At 38.9% G+C, this 23168-nt stretch overlaps 1 protein-coding gene across 3 annotated transcripts in view; it reads right to left on the minus strand.

Annotated features, from left to right (window-relative positions):
• Positions 1–23168, minus strand: part of sulf2 (sulfatase 2) — a 364375-nt gene that overhangs the window by 21512 nt on the left and 319695 nt on the right. For all 3 annotated transcript variants that reach the window (XM_008110106.3, XM_008110107.3, XM_003220618.4), the window contains 4 exons: positions 21323–21451; positions 19289–19345; positions 18845–18974; positions 2086–2293 (listed from right to left, as the gene is read on the minus strand). In XM_008110106.3, coding sequence (XP_008108313.2) covers positions 2086–2293; positions 18845–18974; positions 19289–19345; positions 21323–21451 — 524 coding nt within the window. The remainder of the gene's footprint in view (positions 1–2085; positions 2294–18844; positions 18975–19288; positions 19346–21322; positions 21452–23168) is intronic.

Raw genomic sequence — 23168 nt, forward strand, 5'->3', positions numbered from 1 at the left:
GCTTGCAAGGCAAATACAAAGGGAGAAAATCAATTTAAACTCCCTGTTTGAAGCTTGTGCCAGGTCATTACTGAGAAAGCCTAATGTGCTAAATAATTAAGGCTCTGCATTTGTGGAGCGAGACGAAAGAAACTTTACAGATGAATAATAATTCTGAGCTGCTGTTTGGTTCTTTTAATCTATAATTAGACCATGCATTTCAACTATAGATATTAACCTGACTAAAGTTAAAAAGCAGAGCCTGTGGAATAGGCCGTGTCAAAAAGCATCCAGGCTTTGCCAGAGAAAGTCAGCCTCCTTTGGAGAGAACTCCAGTAAGCAGGGAAAAACGTTACAGGCAGGCTTCTTTGGGAACAGCAAGTACACACACCCTGATTAAGAATAAATGAAGCAGCAACAATCCCCAAGAGCTGCTCAAGTGCTAAACCAGGGGCATTTGAGGCTCCTAAAACAGAAGAGCAGTTGTGTTCACTTGTTCTCTTTTGATCCACATTTCCATCTGATTCATTTATCCGCCCTACCTAATGAAGCCTAACTGTAAACTAACCATAAGCACATAAAGCAAGCAACCTTCTTCCCCTCTTGGTTCCTGTCTGGCCAGCAAGTGACATTTGAAGTTGTATTTGTGTGTGTGTGTTGTTGTTGTTGTTGAATAATAAAGACAGGACGAAGGGATGGAGGCAGTTCAGATGAGATAGCTCCAAAAAGAAGGGATAAGAGAGTGTACTTTATTTGAGAATGCACTCCCATTTCCCTCCTCCGGAGCCCCCAGTGGCGCAGAGGGTTAAACTGCTATGCTGCTGAACTTGGGCAGAAGGGTCAATGGTTCAAATCCAGGGATTGGGGTGAGCTCTCACTGTTAGCCCCAGCTTCTGCCACCTAGCAGTTCAAAAACATGCAAATGTGAGATCAATAGGTATCGCTCTGGCGGGAAGGTAATGGCACTCCATGCAGTCATGTTGGCCACATGACCTTGGAGGTGTCTACAGACAACGTCGGCTCTTCGGCTTAGAAATGGAGATGAGCACCAATCCCCAGAGTCGGACACGACTAGACTTAATGTCAGGGGAAAACCTTTACCTTTATCTTCCTTCCTCCTCTTAGGCATGACAAGGTGGTTCTTCATTATCTACCTAGTCTCCTTTCTTCCCTCAATCAATCAAAACTTTATTTATATCCTGCCCCTTCTCCCCATGAGGATTCAAGGTGGCTAACAACATGAAATAACAAACAAAGCAAATTGGCAATATAAACAATCAATCATAAATTAAATCATCATAAAATCAATAAAACACAATTACACAAACCTCCCTCCCTTCTGGAGGTTGGCAGCTGTGGTTGTGACTGAGAAGGCTCTCCCCTACGCCTTCATCAAACGAGCCTATGATGGTGGCAGGAACAAGAAAAAGCCTTCTTTTGAGGATCTCAAAAAGGGGGGTATGGTTTTCAGATCGTCTGAACCTAAGCTCATGTTTGAGTGTTGGATGACAGGATTCAAATCCCCACCTGGCCACAGAAAGCCACTGGTTGAACTTGGACAAGTCACATTCTCTTAGCAAATGTGTCTGAGTATATATTTCCAATGAGACTTTGTAACAGGTTCACCTCAGTCAGAAATTATTTGAAAGCTCATGACTACTACAGTCAGTACACCATGTTAAATGAGGTTGGGGGCACAGGACCACACAAAAGTGGGGGAAAATCAAATAAAAACTCCCCTTTTAAACTCAGAGAACACCTCTCTAGGAATTTCTAGGTACTCTAGTGAGACTGTATGGTCAATTTTTGCCAGAAATTTACCATAAAGTTATCTGGAGGACCTAGGGATTCTTAGAAAGACCACGTTAATTAAATTTGGAAAAACTGAACCTGCAAAACTGGTGGGCCAACTGTACTATTACTATTTTTAATGGTTGTTTTAAATTGCTGAGACACTAATTATTTTTTTAAAATACACTGAAGACTGCTTAAACACTTGAATAAAGAAAAAGAACGAATGAATAAATAAATCGAAGTAAAAATATCCTAATTATCTGACCCCCCCCCCCTCCTCAAAGCCCCACAAAAAATAGAAGGTCCACTTACTCTTTTTGGAGAAGAGCTTCTTTCGACGTCCCATAAGACTCAACTTGTATTCGTTCTCCTCACAGTTGCAGTCCTCACTGTTCTTACTGTAGTACTTGGGCAGTAGATTAGAGATACCTTTGCTGCTGCCAGGAGCCATGAGGCTGGCCATCCCTTTGCATTTGTGCAGCTTGAGCTTCCCACTTGGATCTTCCACACATTGCCATTTCTGGATATTTTTTTATAAAGGAAGAAAATTGAGTATGTCACAATAACGAAAACAATCCATGGTTTCAACAGTGACTGATATTATCAACAGAACTTTTCACAAGGGCCTGGAAATCCAGCAGAGCCCATAAGCTTAAAAGGCAATATCGTATAACTATGAGCCGAAAGGATATCAATACCCAAAGGCCCCAGATTCTCTTTTCTCTTGGAAGCTTATTCAAGGTCTACCCTGGCTAGTAAATGGATGAGAGACCACCCCCCCCCCTCGATGGATTGTCACCTTGATGTGGTCAGGGGGCTTGCATGTTCCAATGAACCTGCGGGCACAAGCACTGGAGTCATGCACTCTCAGGAGTGACCACAGGGAAGGATCCAGACCAAGAACAATCTGAAGACCCAAAGACCTCAACGGCGGAGCAGGCGGAGGATAACATGGTACATGTTACAACGACTGTGAAGGCGGAAGAAGGCTGCAACAGACTGAGAAGCCACTCTCGTTGTGTTAATCACACCACTGCGTGTTGACCGGCCGTGCACCGACCTCCACACATTAAAAAAAATCACACACAGGCGTCTTCCCAGAAATGGAGGACCATCATCCTCGAACTACGAGGGATTGCCTAAGTAAGTAAGCTGTAGGCTATGTTTCAGAGGAAGAACCTGCAAAACCACTTCTGAAAATTAATTACCGAAGAAAACCCTATAAAGTTTGTAAGGATTACCATGAAGACACATACATACATAATCTTGAAGGGGAAAGACATGGGGGCAAATTATAGATCATAGTTTGGTTTTCTTGTCAAGATTTGTACAGAAGGATTTGCCTTTATCTACCTCTGAGGCTGAGAAAGTGATACTTGCCCAGTGTGTCTTCATGGAAGATTTGAACCCTGATTTCCAGCATCAAAGGTTTTTACTTTATTTTGCTTTTAATTTGACGTAAACTGCCTTGGGAGAAAGTAGTGATATACATTAAGTTAAATAAATAATAAATTGGGCATAAAATTAATTATTGTAAAAATTTGTAAAAATAAAATATACTTCAGCTACAGAGATTCAAGAAAACTGGTACAAGATGTTTTCTAGATCGTACTATACCCCTGTCAAATTAGCTAAATTTAGTAAGCATATTTCAAACAAATCTCTCTTGTTCTCCCACCTCTTTTTCTCTGACACCCTTGTTTTTCTCACTTTCACTGTATTTACCACTAATAATAAAATAATAATAATAATAATAATAATAATAATAATAATAATAATAATAATGAATTGGGCATAAATATAGCTGGTTGGCTGAAACGTGGAAGAAAAGCACTCCACAGTGTGCTGTGATTCTACTGTTTTTGTTTTGTTTTGTTTCTGAATCTTAGACAGCAATGCCGGTGTCTATGTCCAAGGAAAAGATATGCAGATGTGACACTGAATTTATGAGTGAAGTATATTTATGATTGTAATTTTATGAGCAGAATTTACTATTAGGAATGTTGGATAGGAAGAGGCAAGAACTGCACACCTTCAATGATATCGGGTGGGAGGGAAATCTGATTTAGTAAACTAAATATTGGATAATAAATATATCAATAAAGGAGCTGTAAATATTGAACACCCTATGTTGCTATTCCAAGTATCTTCCATTTTAAAATACGAGCCTCTAAATTCAAAATACTCCGTGTTACAAATGTCAGCATTTATTCCTATACACCCCTGTTAAGATTTTCCAAATTTTTTGACATTGAAAGAGTTCTCATAAGGCATAACTGTCTACAGCTCAGCTGCAGCTTTGAGGCGAAGCAAGACTACAAATGATTTTATTTTTTCTTCATCTTTTAATAATATTTTTTCCCATAATGTAAACTGATTGCAAAGAACACAGACATCCTTCTTGCTGGAGCTAGTCATTTCCAGTTCTCATTACAAAATGTCCTACTAACGCAGCAGACTTAATATTGGATAGCTCTTGTGATGCCACAACACATCATGTCTACAAATGGCTTGGTATCTGTTTTGCTTTTCAGCTTAGCACAGTGTTTGTCCTCCTTAGCACGCACTGTCATAGAAAGCCTTCCTCTAGACCAGTGGTTCTCAACCTGTGGGTCTCCAGGTGTTTTGGCCTACAACTCCCAGAAATACCAGTCAGTTGTTAGGATTTCTGGGAGTTGAAAGCCAAAACATTTGGGGACCCACAAGTTAAGAAACCAGTGGATTAACAGGATCTTCATAGAAGACATGTTCCTGGTATTTTTATTTTACCCACTCCCAAAGAATAAGGATACTTCATAGGATTTTATCTGAATAGTCTCCACTTTTTGGGTATGTGTGAAAGCCAATAACATCCCAAAACAATATTCAGGGCATTGTGGAAGGTGCAAAATAATGGCCAGTCTAATATTTGTTGGGATTTCTACCAATCATGCATGCATTTTAAAGTGGATGGTTTATGTAGTTAGCTTGCTGTTTGTTACTACATTCCAAAGTTTATGGCATCAATTTGGGGTTTGCATGAGAGTGAAAGGGGAAGCATTCTTTAAGGATTTGGGTATATAAAGGGGAGTTTCTTTGTTCGATCACACACGAGACAACATCACCACGAGGCTTTCACACAGTCTTCTACCATCCATCTTAGCGGGGGGTTGGACTAGATGGCCCATGAAGTCTCTTCCAACTCTACTATTCTATGATTCTATGATTCTATGATGTTTGGAGAGATGTAGTTTCCTGATGAAGATAGGCCTGCATGATTCTGGTCTTTGATATGCTTTGCTGTATTCTGAACTATATTTGGAACTAAGATGATTTTACCTGTATGATTTACCTCATACATCTGAGTATATACTTTTACTATTTTGATTTTGTTGTCTCTGGTGTTTATTTTATGTGCATGACTCTTTGAAAGGGAAAGGGAGGCTGGTTATTTGTTTTCTTTACCTCTGCTCAAAAAACCCCAGTCTTCTGTTTTTCGCTATTCTGCTCCAATATCAAACCATATTGGTATCATATCCTAATAGGTTATGTATTTAAATCTAACAATATACCAGGAATTCCTTCCCATGTATAGTGTTAGTAAGAAAACATGGACAAAAATTTGTAAGGAAAAAGGAAGATGCACTTTTACCAGCATTAATGGTAAGCCCTATCCATGACAAATATTTGTGTAAATGTTCCCCGTCCTTTTTTGCCCACAAACTGGGTATTATATTTTGAGAGGTCATTTTCACACAGCAGATTTATAATTTTCTTTTTTAATTTGCTTTCCAGGATGAAAGTGCCTCACCACTTTACTGCAGTAGTACTTATGAAGAACTTGAATAGTAGGAAATATAAGAAAGACTGGCTTCTTCCATCACAGCTAAACTCTTCTGTATACAGAATGCTTTCCATTTCCCTGCAGTTTGTGTACAGGAAGCAACATGCCAACTATTTTAAACCAGGGATGAGAAGAGAGGTAATGAATAAGCACCTCCCCTATGGGAAAGTTCTCCTCTGCCTCTTTGCCTTTTACTGGGTCAGTCAGTATTTTACCAATAGCGGAACAGAGATGAGCAATGGGAATTAAAACAATCAACTGTGCACATCAGTTCTCACGAAACTACATTTGCACAGTGCAAATGTACTCTGTGTTTTCTTTTTATCAAATATATGTTATTCTAAATAAAAAGTGATATGTATTTTCCATACAATTACATGACAGATATAAAATAGGGGTATGGGGATTATATAGTATGACCTATATTTGCAGGGGATACATTCCAGGGTTTAGCAATGGCAAACTCTATTGAAATGAAGGACTTTTGGCCCAGCAATACCATAAAGCTGTGTTAGATGAGCTAGAAAATGCTTAAGGAGGACATATTTTTTTCAGAAAAGGATAAATGAAATTGCCCACTGTGCCACCGGAGGCTCTCATAAGGGGTTGCTTTAATCTCTGGTTTGCTAGTAAAACTGAATTGCCATGTCACGAAAGGATGCGCGTCTAAAAAGCATGGCACCAACATGAAAAGTTAGGAAAACTCTGTCTTAGAGGAAGCAGGGTAAAGAGTGCTGAGACTACTGCTCCTTTTAATTTTTCTCTTTGCTTGCTGAGAAAGAGCAGATGAAAAAGGAGCAACGAAGGATCAAAGAGTGAGTCAACACAGTCTAGGAATCAGCAATAATAATAATAAAACTTTATTTGTATTTCACCCTATCTCCCCGAGGGGACTCAGCAATGGGTCCCCAATGGATTCCAGGCAGATGTATTACCACATGCAGGTGTGTCTTTAACATTACTCTGCTATATGTAAGCAGTGTGTAAAAAAGGATTCATTTGGATGTATTCATGCTGCTTTGAAACTCACAAGGACTCATAGCTTATTTTTCACAAATGACACACAGGACATTTAAAGGAAGATTTAAAGAGTCTGGTGCATACAATCAAAGAGCATCTACACTAAAAGGACGATGACTATTGCTATTCCCAACTTGCACTGGACTAGACACTGCTCTAGTGAGTCTCCCGGGCTTCAGCAGAACTACTAAGAAAGGAGAGGCAGAAAAAGTCATAGTTACTGTGCAGAAAACGTTAAGCAGCTCTTTATAGCTTATCTAGTTTCTATAAGAACTAAAGAACCATCCTGCTGGATCAAAGGGAAGGGGCATCTATTACATCATCCTTTGTGCTTCAGCAATCAATCAGTAGCTTCCCTGAGCTTATGGAAGTTAGTTTGATCTACAACTCCCAGCTGGAGAAATCAGGGGGTCTGTAATCAAAAAAGGTAGGCTTCTAGACATATCCCCCACTGCTCTCTGGCAAGTGGTATTATTCAATGAATACTCCATTCAGTTATCCCAGCTAACAGACATGGTTAAGATCTATTTTCCAAGACTCTGTCTAATCTATAATGACTCTATATAATCTTCCAAATCTCTGCTTTCATTAAAATCCATAGGCTTTCCATCTTCTTTCTTTCCTTTTATCTAAAAAGGGGCAAGTTGTTAGCACTCATGGCCAGAAAGAACTTTGATAATACAATCAGAAAGAAGCTTGAACTCATTCTTTCTAACGGTATTGTTTTCTCATTGCTCGTGCAAACAGACTTCTTTCCCCCAGATTTCCCTGCTTGATATTTTTTCAGAAAAAGAATACTGACAGGTATAGAATACATGCCACATGTCTCTTACAAATGCAGCATGGAAACTGCCAATTAATACATGCAAAATAGCTACAGCTCTTCTTCAAGAAGCTCTCATATTCTGACAGAAAGAACTTGAGAACCCAGTGTTCCTCCCATTTATTATCTAAATTGGAGAACTCAGTGTTTTGTTTAATTTCATTTGGCTGGTTAGCATCACACTTTTTATCGAATACAAGATAATCACGAAGCTAGCAAGGGCTGTTTTAGCAGCACCACAAAGGCCTATACTTTCTCTCTGACATATTCAGCAGCCAGCAGGGCATAACTTAAGAATGAAGCAGTCAATCAGGTCTTGACAAGGGCAAAGGGAAATGCCAGGTAGCGGGAGCTCTTAAAAGGGGTCACATCAATCAGTTTACTCTACTGATTAAAAACGACTACTACTTGCAGTGCATTCTCTCTCTCTCTCTCTCTCTCTCTCTCTCTCTCTCTCTCACACACACACACACACACAGTCACACGTACATTCTGACAAATGCAGCCAATGGGCCATTCAGACTAACTTCCCAGACAGTACCTGCAACGATCACTCAACTGCAAGTGCACACAACCAAGAAGTATAAAAGGAAGCAGATAATCATATAGTACATAGGTTTACATAGAATTTATTTTCACAAAGTGCAGTGATGACTTCTAAACTGTATCTGTACTGATTAGACAGATTCACGAAGGAGGCTATGAATGACTACTTTGTTGTGAACTGCCATTCAGTTGTCTTTGACCTATGATAATGCTATGCATGAAAACTCTTCAAGATAGTATTAGTAATTGGCCTACTCGGGTCTTGCAAATTCATGGCTGCCTTCCTGTAACATGGTCTTCTTTATTCCCCTGCTGCCAAACTGGAAGGTGGATCTCTTGGGGACTGGGAGGCAAGATATAAATAAAGTAAAAAGTAAAGGTTTCCCCTGATATTAAGTCCAGTCATGTCTGACTCTGGGGGTTGGTGCTCATCTCAATTTCTAAGCCGAAGAGCCGGCGTTGTCCGTAGACTCCTCCAAGGTCATGTGGCCAGCATGACTGCATGGAGCGTCGTTACCTTCCCGCCGGAGCGGTACCTATTGATCTACTCACAATGGCATGTTTTCGAACTGCTAGGTTGGCAGAAGCTGGAGCTAACAGCGGCCGCTCCCGCCGCTCCCGGGGTTTGAACCTGGGACCTTTTGGTCTGCAAGTTCAGCAGCTTAGTGCTTTAACACACTTCGCCACCAAATAAAATAAATAAGCTATGCCATATTTTCTAATGAGTCATGCTATGTTACAGTATGTCCGAAGTACAGTACGCTGTTTAGTCATCTTGGTGAGGGAGAATTCAGGCTTGACTTGCTGTTCTCAGATCCTGTGGAACAGGGTACTAAGGGAGATAAAGCTACACAGGATCCCGGCCCTGAACTCCAAAGCCCTCTGTTCGTGTTAGTATGCCATATCTAGGATTCACCCCATGATAAGGGCAATACAGAGAATTGGAAAGCACATATTCACAGGCCACTTCCACACAGCTGTATAAAATCCACATTGAACTGGATTATATGGCAGTGTGAACTCAGATAATCCAGTTCAAAACAGTTATTATGGATTATTTGCCTTCATATTCTGTGTTATATGGCTGTGTGGAAGGGTCCACTGTGAAAGAATAAAAAGATATCAGGCTCCATCTATTATGCAATGGACCAAAAAGTATATTCCTTAAAAATTCTGAGGTTTCTCTGCCTTTCCACAAATTGGACTTTTTCAGAGGCTATTCAATTTCAGAAATTTCTTGAGTTACAATATGAACTCTCCACACAAGTGGACCATTGAATATTAGACAACTACATCTGAGATATGGTAAGTCAATGCAACCTTCTGGTCCCACCATTGTTCCTGATGTCCTTGGTCCCTGATCCACAGTAAACTGAGTCTGGCTCAGGCCTCTCAGACAGGTCAATGGTCACAGCATCTGAAGTCCCAAGGTGGTAAGGTGCAGCAGATCTAATCCCTTAGGATCATCTTTAGATTTTCAGGTCCTGTGACCAAGGGCTTCAGCTAGGGACAGTTTACCATGACCACAAAGATCTTGGCTGGAGGTGACCTCTGAGAAGAATTCCCATTGAAGCCAGGTTCAGAGGTGGCACAAGACTAGTGACAGCCAAGACTAGTCACAGCCAATAGTGAGCTTTGGTATAGCAGTGCTGGCTTCTAACATAACCATGATTTCCAAACTCTAGTCATTCAGGTGCTTCAGAATCTCTGTCCATTGGCAAAATGGGAGTCAAGGTCCAAAACACCTAGATGACCGCAGTTTGGGAATCATTGTCTTAGATCTTATTTAGCCATCATGGCTCTGGAGCAAATTGTCTCTTTCCTGAAGGGTCTCGCCTCAGTTATTGATAGAAGGGTGGCTATTGATGGTGGGCTCTTTCCAGCTGCTGGATACCCAACCCTCTCTCAATTTCCCCACCTGGAATTCAATCTGTATTAAAATAATCCTCCTCTTCTGTTGCAGAAGCCTTGCTGCTCCACTTCTGGTTCCTAGAGTTTCAGCTGCCTCTGAAGCTTTTAATATTCCCCTTTTATCTTTCATTCAGCAGCAGCACCTGGGGCCTGAGGCATTGCCAGGCAACTAGCCACCTAAGAGCACCTCTGCATTTAAGCAAGTTGGAGCACCTATGATGGCCTGTGCTACCCTGCTACATACCCATTTATTTGTGGATTTTGCAGGGGAGGGGGCAGTCCATGCTATCCATAGAACTGAAACTATATAAAACATCTAACCAGAATGGTGGTGCTGGAGGTTTTTATTGTCAGCTTTCTTCACAGTCCAACCTTGGACACAACTTGAAGGTATACAAAAATTAACTATTTTACACTTGAGAGGGTTTTATCTAATTCCTTCATAGCTATCCTTTCAAGTTGTAGTTGTCTTCCGATCTATTGACTGCAGTCTTTATTTTGATATAGGATTAATAGGAAATCTTTATATATTTTATTTCACATAACTTTAGTAAAGTAAATAATTTGTGGTCTTTTCTGCCTTTCTAATATTTAACTGTAAGTCTGCTTTTACACATTGGTCCCCAATTTTCTTCAGTAGTCTGTACAAGTCTTCTCCATTTTCTGCTATTAACATAGTGTCATTTGCATATCTTAAAATGTTGATGTTCCTTCCTCTAATTTTTATACCTCCTTCCTCTGAATCTAATCTAGTTTTCCACATACGGTTTGCACACAGATTGAGAAAATAACAGTGGTAAAATACAATCTTGTCTGATTCCTTGGCCAATTGGAAATAGTACTGTTCTCTGTATTCTGTTCTGACAGTGATATCTTGGACTGAGTATAAGTTAAAAAAAGACAATAAACTGTTGTGGCACATCTATTATTTTAGAGAAATATATGGCCTCCCACAATGTACACAATAAAAACTGGAAACAGAATGCTACACTGGAAGGGTCTTTGGTTAGATTCTGACATTGTCAATCCAACTCTAAAATCCTACACCAGCATCTTGACTTCTCTTCAAGATTAACGCTTTCTTCTTATGTCAATTGTATTCGCTGTATGCAATTTTGCTTTTTCGTAAATGTACATTAGGTTCTGAACCTCTACTCAATACCACGGTGATTTAAGTATCAGCACATGTAGCACAATAATGTAAATAATGTTAAGAGTCCAGCAGAGAATTGTGACTGTTGTTAATATTCTCAATGAATCTGTTTCATGGCAAATATTATTTATGTAATTTCTGACACCAGTGATCTAAGTGCTGTCATGTTGTATATCTGGAAACAATGTATTCTCAAATAGCATTTAATTTTTATTCTGCTGATGGCAACTATCATTAGAATTATGTAAAATAATAATAATGATAATGATGGTGCAGTTGGAGTTTCTGTGCAAATATATCTAACAAGGGAAGACCCTGGATATTAAACATCAATGGTGTATTGGAGCAACTTATTCTATTTCTTGGAAGGATATGGTGGTTTTTTGTTTTGTATTGTAGAAAACATTATGACAAAGTGAGCATCAGTTTGATCAAATTTTGTTTATAATGACATGAACAGTATATTTTCATTAAATGCATCTTATTCTTTATATGCTTCAGATCATGTATATTGTGGTTTGCTATAAATTAAATCAAATGTCTGGAAATTATTTTTGTATCAAAAGATAACCTATGTGTTTGTGATTTAGTATTTCACGAATGACTTTGTAAGACCGTGGCTAGGCTATTAATAACATTTTGGAAGTCTCTCATTTAAAGGGTTGCTGTTATGTCAAAACTGACTTGACAGCAATTAACAAATAAACAAACAAACAACATATTGTGCATAAAAACTCACATTTAAAAATGTGACTATTCATGTTTGCTTTATTTATTTATTTATTTATTTATAGCATTTATATTCCGCCCTTCTCACCCTGAAGGGGACTCAGGGCGGATCACATTACACATATAGGCAAACATTCAATGCCTTTTAACATAGAACAAAGACAAGACAAACATGGCTCCGAGCGGGCCTCGAACTCATGACCTACTGGTCTGAGTGATTCATTGCAGTGATTCATTGCAGCTGCTCTCCAGCCTGCGCCACTGCCCGAGCCGAGCGTTACCCGAGCTTTACCCAATGTTTCAATAAATCATCAATTTCAGAACACATTAGCAAGAAGCGGTGTTCTTCCTTTATGCTCCCCCACAATTAAGCCACCTTGTTTCCTTAGCATGAGCCCTTTCACATTCGCATAACAATCCCCGACACACATTCCCAGATTCTATGTTCCTTTTGCAAAGTCTTGACCTCCTTCCAAGTCTTTCTGCCACACCAAGCAGCTTTGCATTATTGCCCTTCGGAGCTTTCTTACAACTGCAGCAATTATAGATGCTAACTCAAAACTCATTACTTGGGGCTCTGGTAGGGGAGAAAGAGCTGTGACCTTCCTGGAAGGATTTTCTGATTTTCTAACTTGCGTGTTTTAGTTACCTGATGACACACAGTTGTAATCTTAGAGCACTATTTTTTTTTAAAAAAAAAGGGACACAGGAAAATAACTTCTAGAGATTACAATAATCCAAGCAACCAGTTATTACTCAGTTGGTTATAAAAGTATTATTTTATAAGAAAAGCAATAATGCTAATTGTAGAAAAGGTGCAACTCTAGCTCGTTGAACTGAGGCAGTGGAAAAACTCCTCCCCATGGATTTAGACTAGTCAAAATAATTATATATAATAACATTCTTTGAGCAGAAAAGGAATCTGTCCATTTCTTTCCTATTCCCCAAGAAACACACACACAAACACACAAAAGGACAGGTCTGATGTAATTACTCTTAGACGAAATGTCTCAGATTTCTCCAGTGGGAGGTTAATTTACATTGTTCAAGGGGGTTTGCTTTATTATCTCTAGAAACATGGTAACAGTTGCTTCCTTTCCACTCGGGCAGTTAAACCCCCTCCCTCCACTAAATCATTGTGCTGGACAGAAATAGACATTCAACACAACACAGAATGCTTAGTTCTGTATTTGCGTCTGAAACAAAGTACTATCCCATGGTTCCTTTTTGTCCACTTGGAGTCTAGGAACAAGTTTCCAGATCAAATGGGGAGGATATCAGGAGGAGGAAGATTATGTACAGCCTTTTCACAAGTGCACATAGAATTGGATAACCCATGATAATCACCAAACATCTAGCTCAGGCATGGGCAAACTTTGATCCTCCAGGTGTTTTGGACTTTAACTCCCACAATTCCTAACAGCCTACTGCTGTGGGAATTGGAGTCCAAAACACCTGGAGGGGTTGATCTAGCTTTAGTGGTATTTCAAGATCTTAGAGCTCCCTGGAAAATTTAAATGCTTTCTTTTTAATATGAAAGAAGAAATTGAGGGGGGATTTAAATAATAGTTGTGTGCCTTCAAGTTATTTCTGATTTTAAGGTGAACCAATCAGAGTTTTCTTGAGCAGATTTGATCAGAGGGTTTTCCACTGCCTTCCTCTAAGGCTGAGTGTGTGTGGGTTGCTGAAGGTCACTCAAGTACTTTCCATGGGAGAATGGGGATTCCAACCTTGGTCTCCACAATGTGGAATCAAAAGTGTAAGATATTTAGGAACCTTTCATCTTCTAATTTTCTGGCTGCAGTCTCTGTCTCCACATTTTCTCCATGTATTGCTGGAGTCTACCTTGCAGGATCTTGAGCATTACCTTACTGGCATGGGAAATAAGTGCCACTGTACGAAAATGTGAGCATTCTTTAGCATTTCCCTACATTATGTGTAGTTATGTTCATTTTAAGGGCTTTTAGTTTCAATCATTTAAAAGTTTCACACCATGACCGAACAAATGAATGGGAGTGGAATATAAATTGAATTAGATTTTGCCCTCATGATAACAAAACTAATTAGGAACTGTTATTAAGGTGTGTAACATTTTCAAAATCTTGGCCATTCTCACTGGGAACAAAAATGTTTCCGCAATTCATGGGAACTTTTGACATGTAATTTTAATTTCTGTCTATGTTTCTTGAGGGGTCAGAAGAACCAAATTCAAGCCTAGTCTGGAAACTGATAAATTCATATTCCATCCCTAGTGTACTGATCTAATCAACCAAGTAATTAATGGTAATTTGCAGAATAACCTCTAGAAGATTATGTAGAGATTGTATTACATTCTGATCAAAATATTTAAAGCATTTAACTATCTCTAAGTTCTGTTAGCATTGCAAAAAAAAATTGATCATATTTGATGGTATTTTTTTTAGTAAAAACAAACAATGAACCCTGACTGCAATGGCCATCAAGAGTATCATGGGAAATTTATAATTGAACCTATTCACTAAAGTATGAGTTATAAGCAGGAAACATTCATAAAACTTGTGATAAATCATTGGTATATATTCCAGTTATGATTATAAATTATCACAATAAAGATAGAATTCTCAGAATTTATTTCTTGCATTCAATGGCTAGCTGCCTTACATTTCCACCTTGTAGCTTGAATCCTGTTGGTGACACACACAGAATTATATCTGTATGTGTCTGGGTTGTAGCAGAAGGACACTTTCAGTAGCTCCTCCATGAAAAACCCCAATGAGATGCAACCTGCCATTCTGCTATCAAAACTCTCCACCAGGGTTATAGTTTCTGAGGGCTGAGAATGGGTCACCAGGTTGCATTTGGTCTCTCAGATCTATGAAAGGATCCTCCCGGACTCTCCTTTTTTTGCCCCAATGTAGAAATGCAGCAGGATATTCCCTGGGTGCTTCCAATTGTCACTAACTGTAGGAGGCATTTCAATAACAAAAAGGCAGATTGCACACACATGCAGTTGGGGAAACCCAGCCATGTTTAATGGATCGTTATGTCCCACCACAGTGCAGGCTCCTATGTATTGTGTGTCTCTCTCTCTTTCTCTCTGTGAACATTCATTATTTTATATGTTTACCACTAGGGATAATATTTTCTGCACCTGGAAAAGTAGAGGATGCATGCACTAATGTCACAAGTCTTTTTATGTGTCTTCCAACAAACACACACACATATATACACACACATCAAAAAGCAAATCTCCACCGTGCTGTGAATAATGCATTTGAGGAGGGCAGATCAAGAAACAGTGTACTCCAAGTAAGTCCTTATCCTCAAGAGAAATTTTGATTCTATTCACTAAACTTTAAAAATGTTCTCTTTAAACTTCTCAGAACATGCTCAAGACCTTGTAAAACACCAATTTGTAGTGAGAAAAGTAATTGTCTAAATCCACACACAGCTTTAGGCAATTCTCAGAAAGATACATGGTGAACGTCAGGGATTTTTCAAGGGCAAATTAAAGTATAGCTTCAAAGAAAAGGTTCAGTCAGAGTTGTGTGATCCTGAAACTTTAGAATTCAATCTTTAATTAGATATTTTAAGAAGACGACGCTTGCAGGGAGAATTCAAAAGTTATTCAATACTTTATAACAGATTCCTTAAATTGGGAGTGAGGAAGATTTAGCTCTCTTTATTCTCCACCAACCACATTCTAAACAGTTGGTGGTTAGAAATGTGTGAGAGCTGAAGCCAAAAATATTAGGAAGACCAAAAATTTCTCACCCGAGCCTTAAAATCTTTGTTGGCGGTTATACATCAGTTACACACCTTATATGATTTCCAAATGCTTGAATGGTGGGTTAAGATGGTGTGGTGCAGAATATTCAGAAGTCTGCACCCCTTACTAATATAGTATCTGTCGTGGATAGCGAGGATGAGGAGATGCTGGTTGAGGAGCCCAGCAGCTTCCTCAGCCAAGCTCAGAAGGAGAACTCATGGAAATAGCTACCCCTTCTCAGCCTGCATAGCAAATGCAAGCAAGCTCCTCTGAGCAACCAGAGAGAGGAAGAGTTAAGTGTTCCAACTTTCATGGATTGCAAAGAAAGAAGGCTGGGCTTCACAAATCCTCCAGATTAGCTGAGAAATGAACCAGCAATTGGGTATTTAGCATTTAAAGAGCTCAAGAGTGGCACCTCGTCAGTGTTTGGAGCTATGACCTCAGACTCTTGGTATCTTGTATTCCTGGACTCTGGAATTACCCTTGGACTTTGGTTTTGGATGTTGATTTAACCTTGGAATCTGGGACTCTCTTGTATTTGGCTTTCAACCCTGGAAGGAACATTTGGCTTTTCTGTTGTGTTATCCTGTTATTGTTTGCTTCTCGTTTGGACAAATAGCTTGAACTGGGATTGTTAGTTAACTCCCTGCTAGTAACTGGGCTTGGAAGCTTTTGACAGTAGTCATATTTAAACTCAGTTATGAAAATCTTCATAACTTTTAATAAAGAATGCCAAAGGCAAAAATGACGGGATGAAGTGAGATCAGAATATTCAACAATGCAAATGGGACGTAGCTCCACTTCCCTTGTGCACCCCCAAAACCTGTTCCAGAAATTTGGCATACCCTTCAAAGCCAGTCTTCAAGAAACACAAGGGATGGGCTGAGTAGGGAGAAAAAAAGAGGGATATGCTGAATTCCAGAATAATGCTGCATTTGCAAAAGGGCCAATCAACATGGCATGTTGATAGGATAATGTACAGCTTCTTCTCTTAAATTTGTTGGCTCTCAAATAAGCACGCATGTTGATCAGGACAGTTACACATATTTAATACTGCTTCCATCTTAAAATTCCCACCCCAGCTGCATTTTAAAGTCCCTTCTCTTTTAACCATTATGTCAACACAAGAGGGTTTCTGCAGAAGAAACATTCGGCCAAAAAGAACACACAACACAATTAATGTAACATGTGGTTAGGCCTCCATTTGCACCTAGGTGAGAGATGCCACTGCCACGACTGCATGCAGAAATTCCATATGGTCTGCTATGAGTGTCTTACAGAGGAGGGATGCAAACACTTAAGGATTTACATGTTATAAAAATAAATGCAGCATCTGAAGATTTTCCTGCTTCTATTCCTTTTTTGTTTTGAAATTTCACATAGATTATCAAGGTACTATTCCATTATCTGGACAGAGGCCATGAGGGGGCACTAGACAGAGAAGGACAGTCCATTTTATGGGGAAGGGGTTGAAGGAGGAAAACCATTTTCCCTTTTTTTGCTGGTTATGCCCCCTTCCCATGTCATGCAGGAAGGTTGTTTCCACAACTGCAACATGGATGGAGGGAATTACAGGAAAACAGGGGAAAATAGTTTTACTCCTTCAACCTCACATCTCCTCCATTGACTATCCTCTGTCTAGCACTCCCTTTGACCTCTCCCAGGATAACGAAACAGCACTATAATCAAGTAACTGGATTATTTAAAATGTTATGATACACATTCTTTAAGACAACTTGTTATGAGCCTTCAAGTTTACTCTGACTTACAGCAACCTCTCTGAGTTTTTTCTTGCCAAAATTTGTTCAGAGGTGATTTTTCCTTCTTTTTGAGAGAGATATATGAGTGGTACTTGAGACAAGGCCAAGGTCACCCAGCCAGTTTCTATGGCTGAAGAATGATTCAAACCCTAGGGTCCTATTCCAGCACTCAAACCACCACATCACATACTGCTCATAAAATGATAGTTGAGCTACTTAGGAGCTATTTTAGTCTTGAGACAGATTTCCTTCCCATCGAGACATTTCTTGTCTAGACAGCATGACAGAAGAGAACTTGATATATAGAGGGAAGGGTCATTGTTTGGAAATCAGCCCTAAGACTCTAATCAACTTGATTGCTGTAAGCAATCTTTGTTACTTACTTCCATCCCAAGCTAGAGTGCCCAAACATACTCATGGTGAAATGCCCCAAACAATTTCTTGCTTCTTGTCAACAAACATTTCAATGACAGCAGTTTTATCATTTCTTCTCTACCAGTGTGCAGAGTAATGACCACTTATTTACTTTCCACAGCCAGAACCAGAAGCATTTTATTATCGTTTGAAAAGAAAGAAAGAGAACAGAATGGACAAATGATGGAAAGCTGACTTTAAAAATTAGTGGAAATGAGAATAAATTAGTGGAAGTAGGGAAACACTTTATACTGTGGATGTCTATGAAATGAATAATAGCCTCAGCTCTATATGTTTCTGCTGCAGAAATGAAAGAGAAAGGAATATGGCAAAACTTGGCATTAAGCACAACATAAAACTGCAACCATCCTGGGACTACGGATGCTTTTATTGTGCAATTGACCTGCCTCATTCACTGAATTTGATGACAGTCCAGATGAAAACAGTCTTCCATTTGTAGCCATCCCATTTCCTGCCACAGCTTCAAAATAATCCATTAAGGAAGGAAGTATAGAGCAGCTACTAAATGCCTTCCTTTTGATGGCAGTGATTAGAGCTATCTATTAGGAATTGCTTGGGTTTGTATACGTGATCCTCTATAAGGCAAAACTGTCACCAAATTGCATAGAAAGAAAGTATGTCCTCTTAACTACTGGACTAATGAAACAAAATTCAACACTAGCCTGCACTTTCTTCCACCACCTGATGCTTTCTTGAGATGTGTTTTTGGGCGACAATTTCCCTCAGTCCCAGCCAGCATGGCTAAGCAGTATTAGGAACTTGTATATTTTATATAAGACTTTAAAAAACATATGGCAGCACTCTCATTTAGAAATGTATCATACACAAGCATTTTCCAGAAAGAAGTATAAAAGACAAATCGGCTGGGCTTGAGAAGGAAATAAGACTAAAGAAAAAAACCTGCTCCTACTGTCTGATCAAAATTCCAGGGAAATTTGCTGCTCCATCACATTTGCTGAAACTGCTGGAAGAGCAGAAGGAAGGTGAACTCTTCAGTGGCAGTCTGCCCACACCCACCGTAAGGGATATAACAAAGTAAGGGGATTTACTAAGCCCTTTTGACACTAGCTCATCTCATGATGCTGGTAAATCGCATATATTTGGGAACTGTATGATCCCTCACCTGCCCAAGCTGTTCACAAGCCGTCTGATACTCTGCTCGCTGGCAAAGGTCTTTCACCCGCTGGTATTTGGGAAGAAAATTTTCCTCTTGTGCATCCGTCTTCTCATTCTCTCTTTTGTGTAACAGTTTACTAAAAAGAGATAAGACGTGTGTACAAATTTATGAAGATGTAATTTACATGCCAGTTTTTTTCACTTGATTGGTGTCCATACTCCCCACAAAGAGTGGGACACCATCTGTGCTACACTCCCAAAAATTGGAAATGTTACTTTTGGAACCTACAAGATCCAGAATCCCCTATCCTGTGCTAGGCGGGGAATTCTGGGAGTTTTAGTTTGAAACAGTAACACTTCAAAGCTCCATACACTCCATTAAATAGCATTGTTTGAATTCCACTTCCTAGCTTTCTTACATAAAAGTATTAGAAAAAGAGCAACCACTTACCCTCTCTCCACCAAGAATGAGTCCCTCCAGACTTTCATCTTCTTTTTCAAATGGAACCTAGAAAAATAAACTTAATATGAAAATCTCAATGAACTACATGAATACTAAAAATGAGTTACTTCATCCCATAGAAAGCACACCATGGTCAGCCTCCAACAGACTCTAATGGAAACACATATTTTCAAAGATGAAGTCATTTTCTCCCTGACAATACGATTTTCTCAATGATACGTATATGCTTCAGCAATCACACTTGAAAATTAAGCCCATGGTTACTTTCCAACACAACACAAAATATAATAAATAAAATGTACACATTAGAAGAAAATCACACATTACGAAAGAAAGTTTTGATCAGTTAAGAGAGCACCTTTTCCAAAAACAGTCTGAGATCACTAATTTGGCCTCTGCCATGAGATGATCTGGGATCTCATTTCCACTCATTAGTGCAAGGTGTATATGAAGTGTACAGATTGGAATGAGAAACATAGATGTCACTGTTCTAGACATACTGCTACCCTATAATTGCAGTGCTAGGTACTCAACCCTGCTTCAAATTTCCCAACATTAGTTTGCTAATTGAAGGCTCCTGCCCTCAGAAAAAGAGAGAGAGAGAGAGTACCTGCAATAAAAGAGGGTAGAATGAAATATCTCCACCATCATTAACTCAGGGAAGATATACAATAATACCTACTCTTTGTCCATGAAAACCATGGGTTTTATACTCTCTGCCCACCACGTTTCACATCCTGATTTATGGTCAATCTCTATCCTGCACTGCTAAATAAGATGTTGGATTCACAATCCTAAAGTGCTCTATACTGAAGAATTAATGAAATTTGACCCCACTTTAAGTGCTATGGCTCAATGCTATGGAATCAGGGAGTTTAAGTCTACAACGTCTTTAGCCTTCTCTGCCAAATAGTGTTGCTGCCTCACCAAACTACAACTTGCAAGATTCCATAGCATTGAGCCATTTCAGTTAAGGTGGTATCAAACTTTATCAATTCTACAGTTCAGATTTACTTCCTCATTCTATTCTTCCATGAAGTTCTAGAATGTATAGGAAATAGCCTACAGAAAGAACAAAGGTTACCATGACCTGACTAAAGGACCTCCCACACAAAAATACACTTCCAGTAACTCCGTTTTCTTAATTTCATTTGTTTAATTCTTCTGGATGGAATTATTTTTTTAACCAAAAAGGAATAAGAAATTCTTGATAATCTATTGAAAATAACTTGCACGTCAACGAGTAGATCAGTGGTTCCCAACCTTGCTTTGACCAGGGACCACTTTGACCAGGGACCTTTGACCAGGGACCACTCTCCAACATTAGTACCAAAAGGATTACAAATCAGTTTTTGGTCAACTTTGGATTCAGTTGGGTTATTTGGAGTGCTGATTTAGAAAATTGCATGGATACACAACATCAGCTCTAGTTTCTGATAAAGAACATATGCCATCCAGTAGTTGCCATCTGCTTGCCCACAGAAAACCATATTTAATCATCTAGAGCTGATGTGATCTATCCAATGCAATTTTCTGAATCAGCACCCCAAATAACCCCAAGAATAACCCTAAAATGAAGACAAAAGATTTTTTGGTTTGGCTATGGTATTATTTGTAGTAGTAATGGTGTGGCCGTGGATCATATTTTAGTTCTTGAGGACCACTGGTGGTCCACGGACCACAGGTTGGGAACCACTGTAGTAGATCTATCTTTTTGTAACCTCTATTATAAATGATGAACAGGATAAACTGATGACATGAAAATTATGAAAAAAAATCACTTTCCCAAAATTCAGTTACCTATATAATCAAATATGGGGTTAACTGGGAAACATAACATACTCTGATTAGTAATCAAAACACTCAAGCCATAGGACTGTTCTACCAAACACACCAAAAGATCAGATATGCCCCACAGGCTTACTATTATTTTCTCATTTTCTCATTAACCTGTAATTGCTCAGAATACTTTGCATTCTGAAGAAAATGTGAATTTTTGTTGAGTGCCTTTTTCTACCTTACCTATTGACTGGTCTATCAGAATCCAGTAACTTTAGAATGGATTTCCCATCCATGTCGGGAGGTATATCTAAGCCAGCAATATCTAGAATTGTAGGAGCAAGATCGATGTTCAATACAATGTGTGGGTTCCTGAAAAGAAAAGAAAAATAAATACAGCATTTATAAAACATGTCACAGTAACCACAGCATAATTTTTAGGATTGTATTGGCGCTTAAAAACCTAAGATAGATTAGAGGTCTATCTACTCATGTTTTGTTACTCAGTGTATGGGACACAGAGGAAGACCTCCTTGGTAGTTCTTAATGCTCAGGTAAAGAAAATGTCAGGAACAAGCCACATTTCTCGGTGTAAACATAGTAATAAATCATGGTTTAATTGAAAACAAGCTCTTGTAGCCCAGGTCCAATTTCCAGAGCCTAGAACCCTCAGGGGAATGTATCACTCCTTATATATGAAACCAGAAGTCACTGGAAATTCCTTTGTGTGTCTATAAGCAGGACTATTGATTTTCTCATAAAACAGAGTGTGGATTCTTAGGGGAGTAACATGTCCCTAAGAAATGTTAGTCTCTTGGTTTGGGGTGGGTGAAATACGAGGTAGGAGTGCTTCAGGGGCTGCAAAATGGCCTTGGGAATATGTATCCAGCATGTCCCAGGATTCTCAATCCTGTTTATAGTCCAACAATAAACAATAGTTACCTAACAAATAAACCAAGGCATTGCTTTATAGACTGAGCTTATATTTCTCCACATTGTAAATGCTGGGAGATGGTGTTTAAGGATGAGAAAACCAGACTGCACTGTAACAATAAATATAGGTTGAGCACCCTTTATCTAGAATTTTGCAATCCAAAATTATATACAGCTTGCTTACATCCGCAGCCTGTTGCATTTTACTGAAGTTTTTAAGCAATAGGGGTTTTATAGATGTTTTATATAACTTTGTGTGTATTTTTTATTATTCTGTTTTATTGTTCAAGTACCTTCTGCATTCTGTATGTTATCACACTACTGAGTGCTTTTGTGAACCGCCCCAAGTCCCTTCGTGGAGATGGTGGTGCGATACAAATAACATTTTATTTATATTTATTTATATTCCAAAACTGTCCATATGAATGGCTGACTTGTTTTCTGGTGATTCGATGTACAGAAACTGTGTTACATGCATAAAATCAATAAAACATTGTATAAAATTATCTTTGGACTATGTATAGTAGGTGTACATGAAACATAAATGGATTCCATGTTTCAATTTCAGACCCATCTCCAAGATATCTCATTATGTATGTGTATACAAACACAGGTATCCCATTTTTTTTTAAACTGAAATTCCAAACACTTCTGGTCCCAAGCATTTTGGATAAGGGATAGATACTCAACCTGTACCACCTTGTTGAGCAAATGGATTCCAAGTTAATTAACAGCTCAACCTTTAAACTAATAAACAACGCTCGCTCTAACTAAGTTGCTTACTAAAACAAGACAAACAGAAAGAGGTGGGAAACAACCAAGAAATGAAGCCTCAAAAGAGATTATGCCTCTTTTTGAGAACAAACATACACTTGTTGTAATTTACAGGGAGAAATTATAGCTCAAAGATAGTGCCATCTGGGTAGCTTTCTGCTTTCACACAAATTTTCAGCTTAGAGGCACAGCACGGCAGCAGCATCCTAATTTGTAACATTGAATGAGACCATTTGCAAATTACTGGATTTGAAAGCAAACAAACAATGACAAGAACTGAAGATAATACATTTGTTCTTTGCTTGACAAGTGCAGCTTAATTTTAATTACTAGTTAACGCAGTGTAGCATATCAGGGTAAAAGTAATGAACCTATGGTAATG

The sequence above is a fragment of the Anolis carolinensis genome, chromosome 4 (assembly GCF_035594765.1).
Source record: "Anolis carolinensis isolate JA03-04 chromosome 4, rAnoCar3.1.pri, whole genome shotgun sequence".
Lineage (NCBI taxonomy): Eukaryota > Metazoa > Chordata > Lepidosauria > Squamata > Dactyloidae > Anolis > Anolis carolinensis.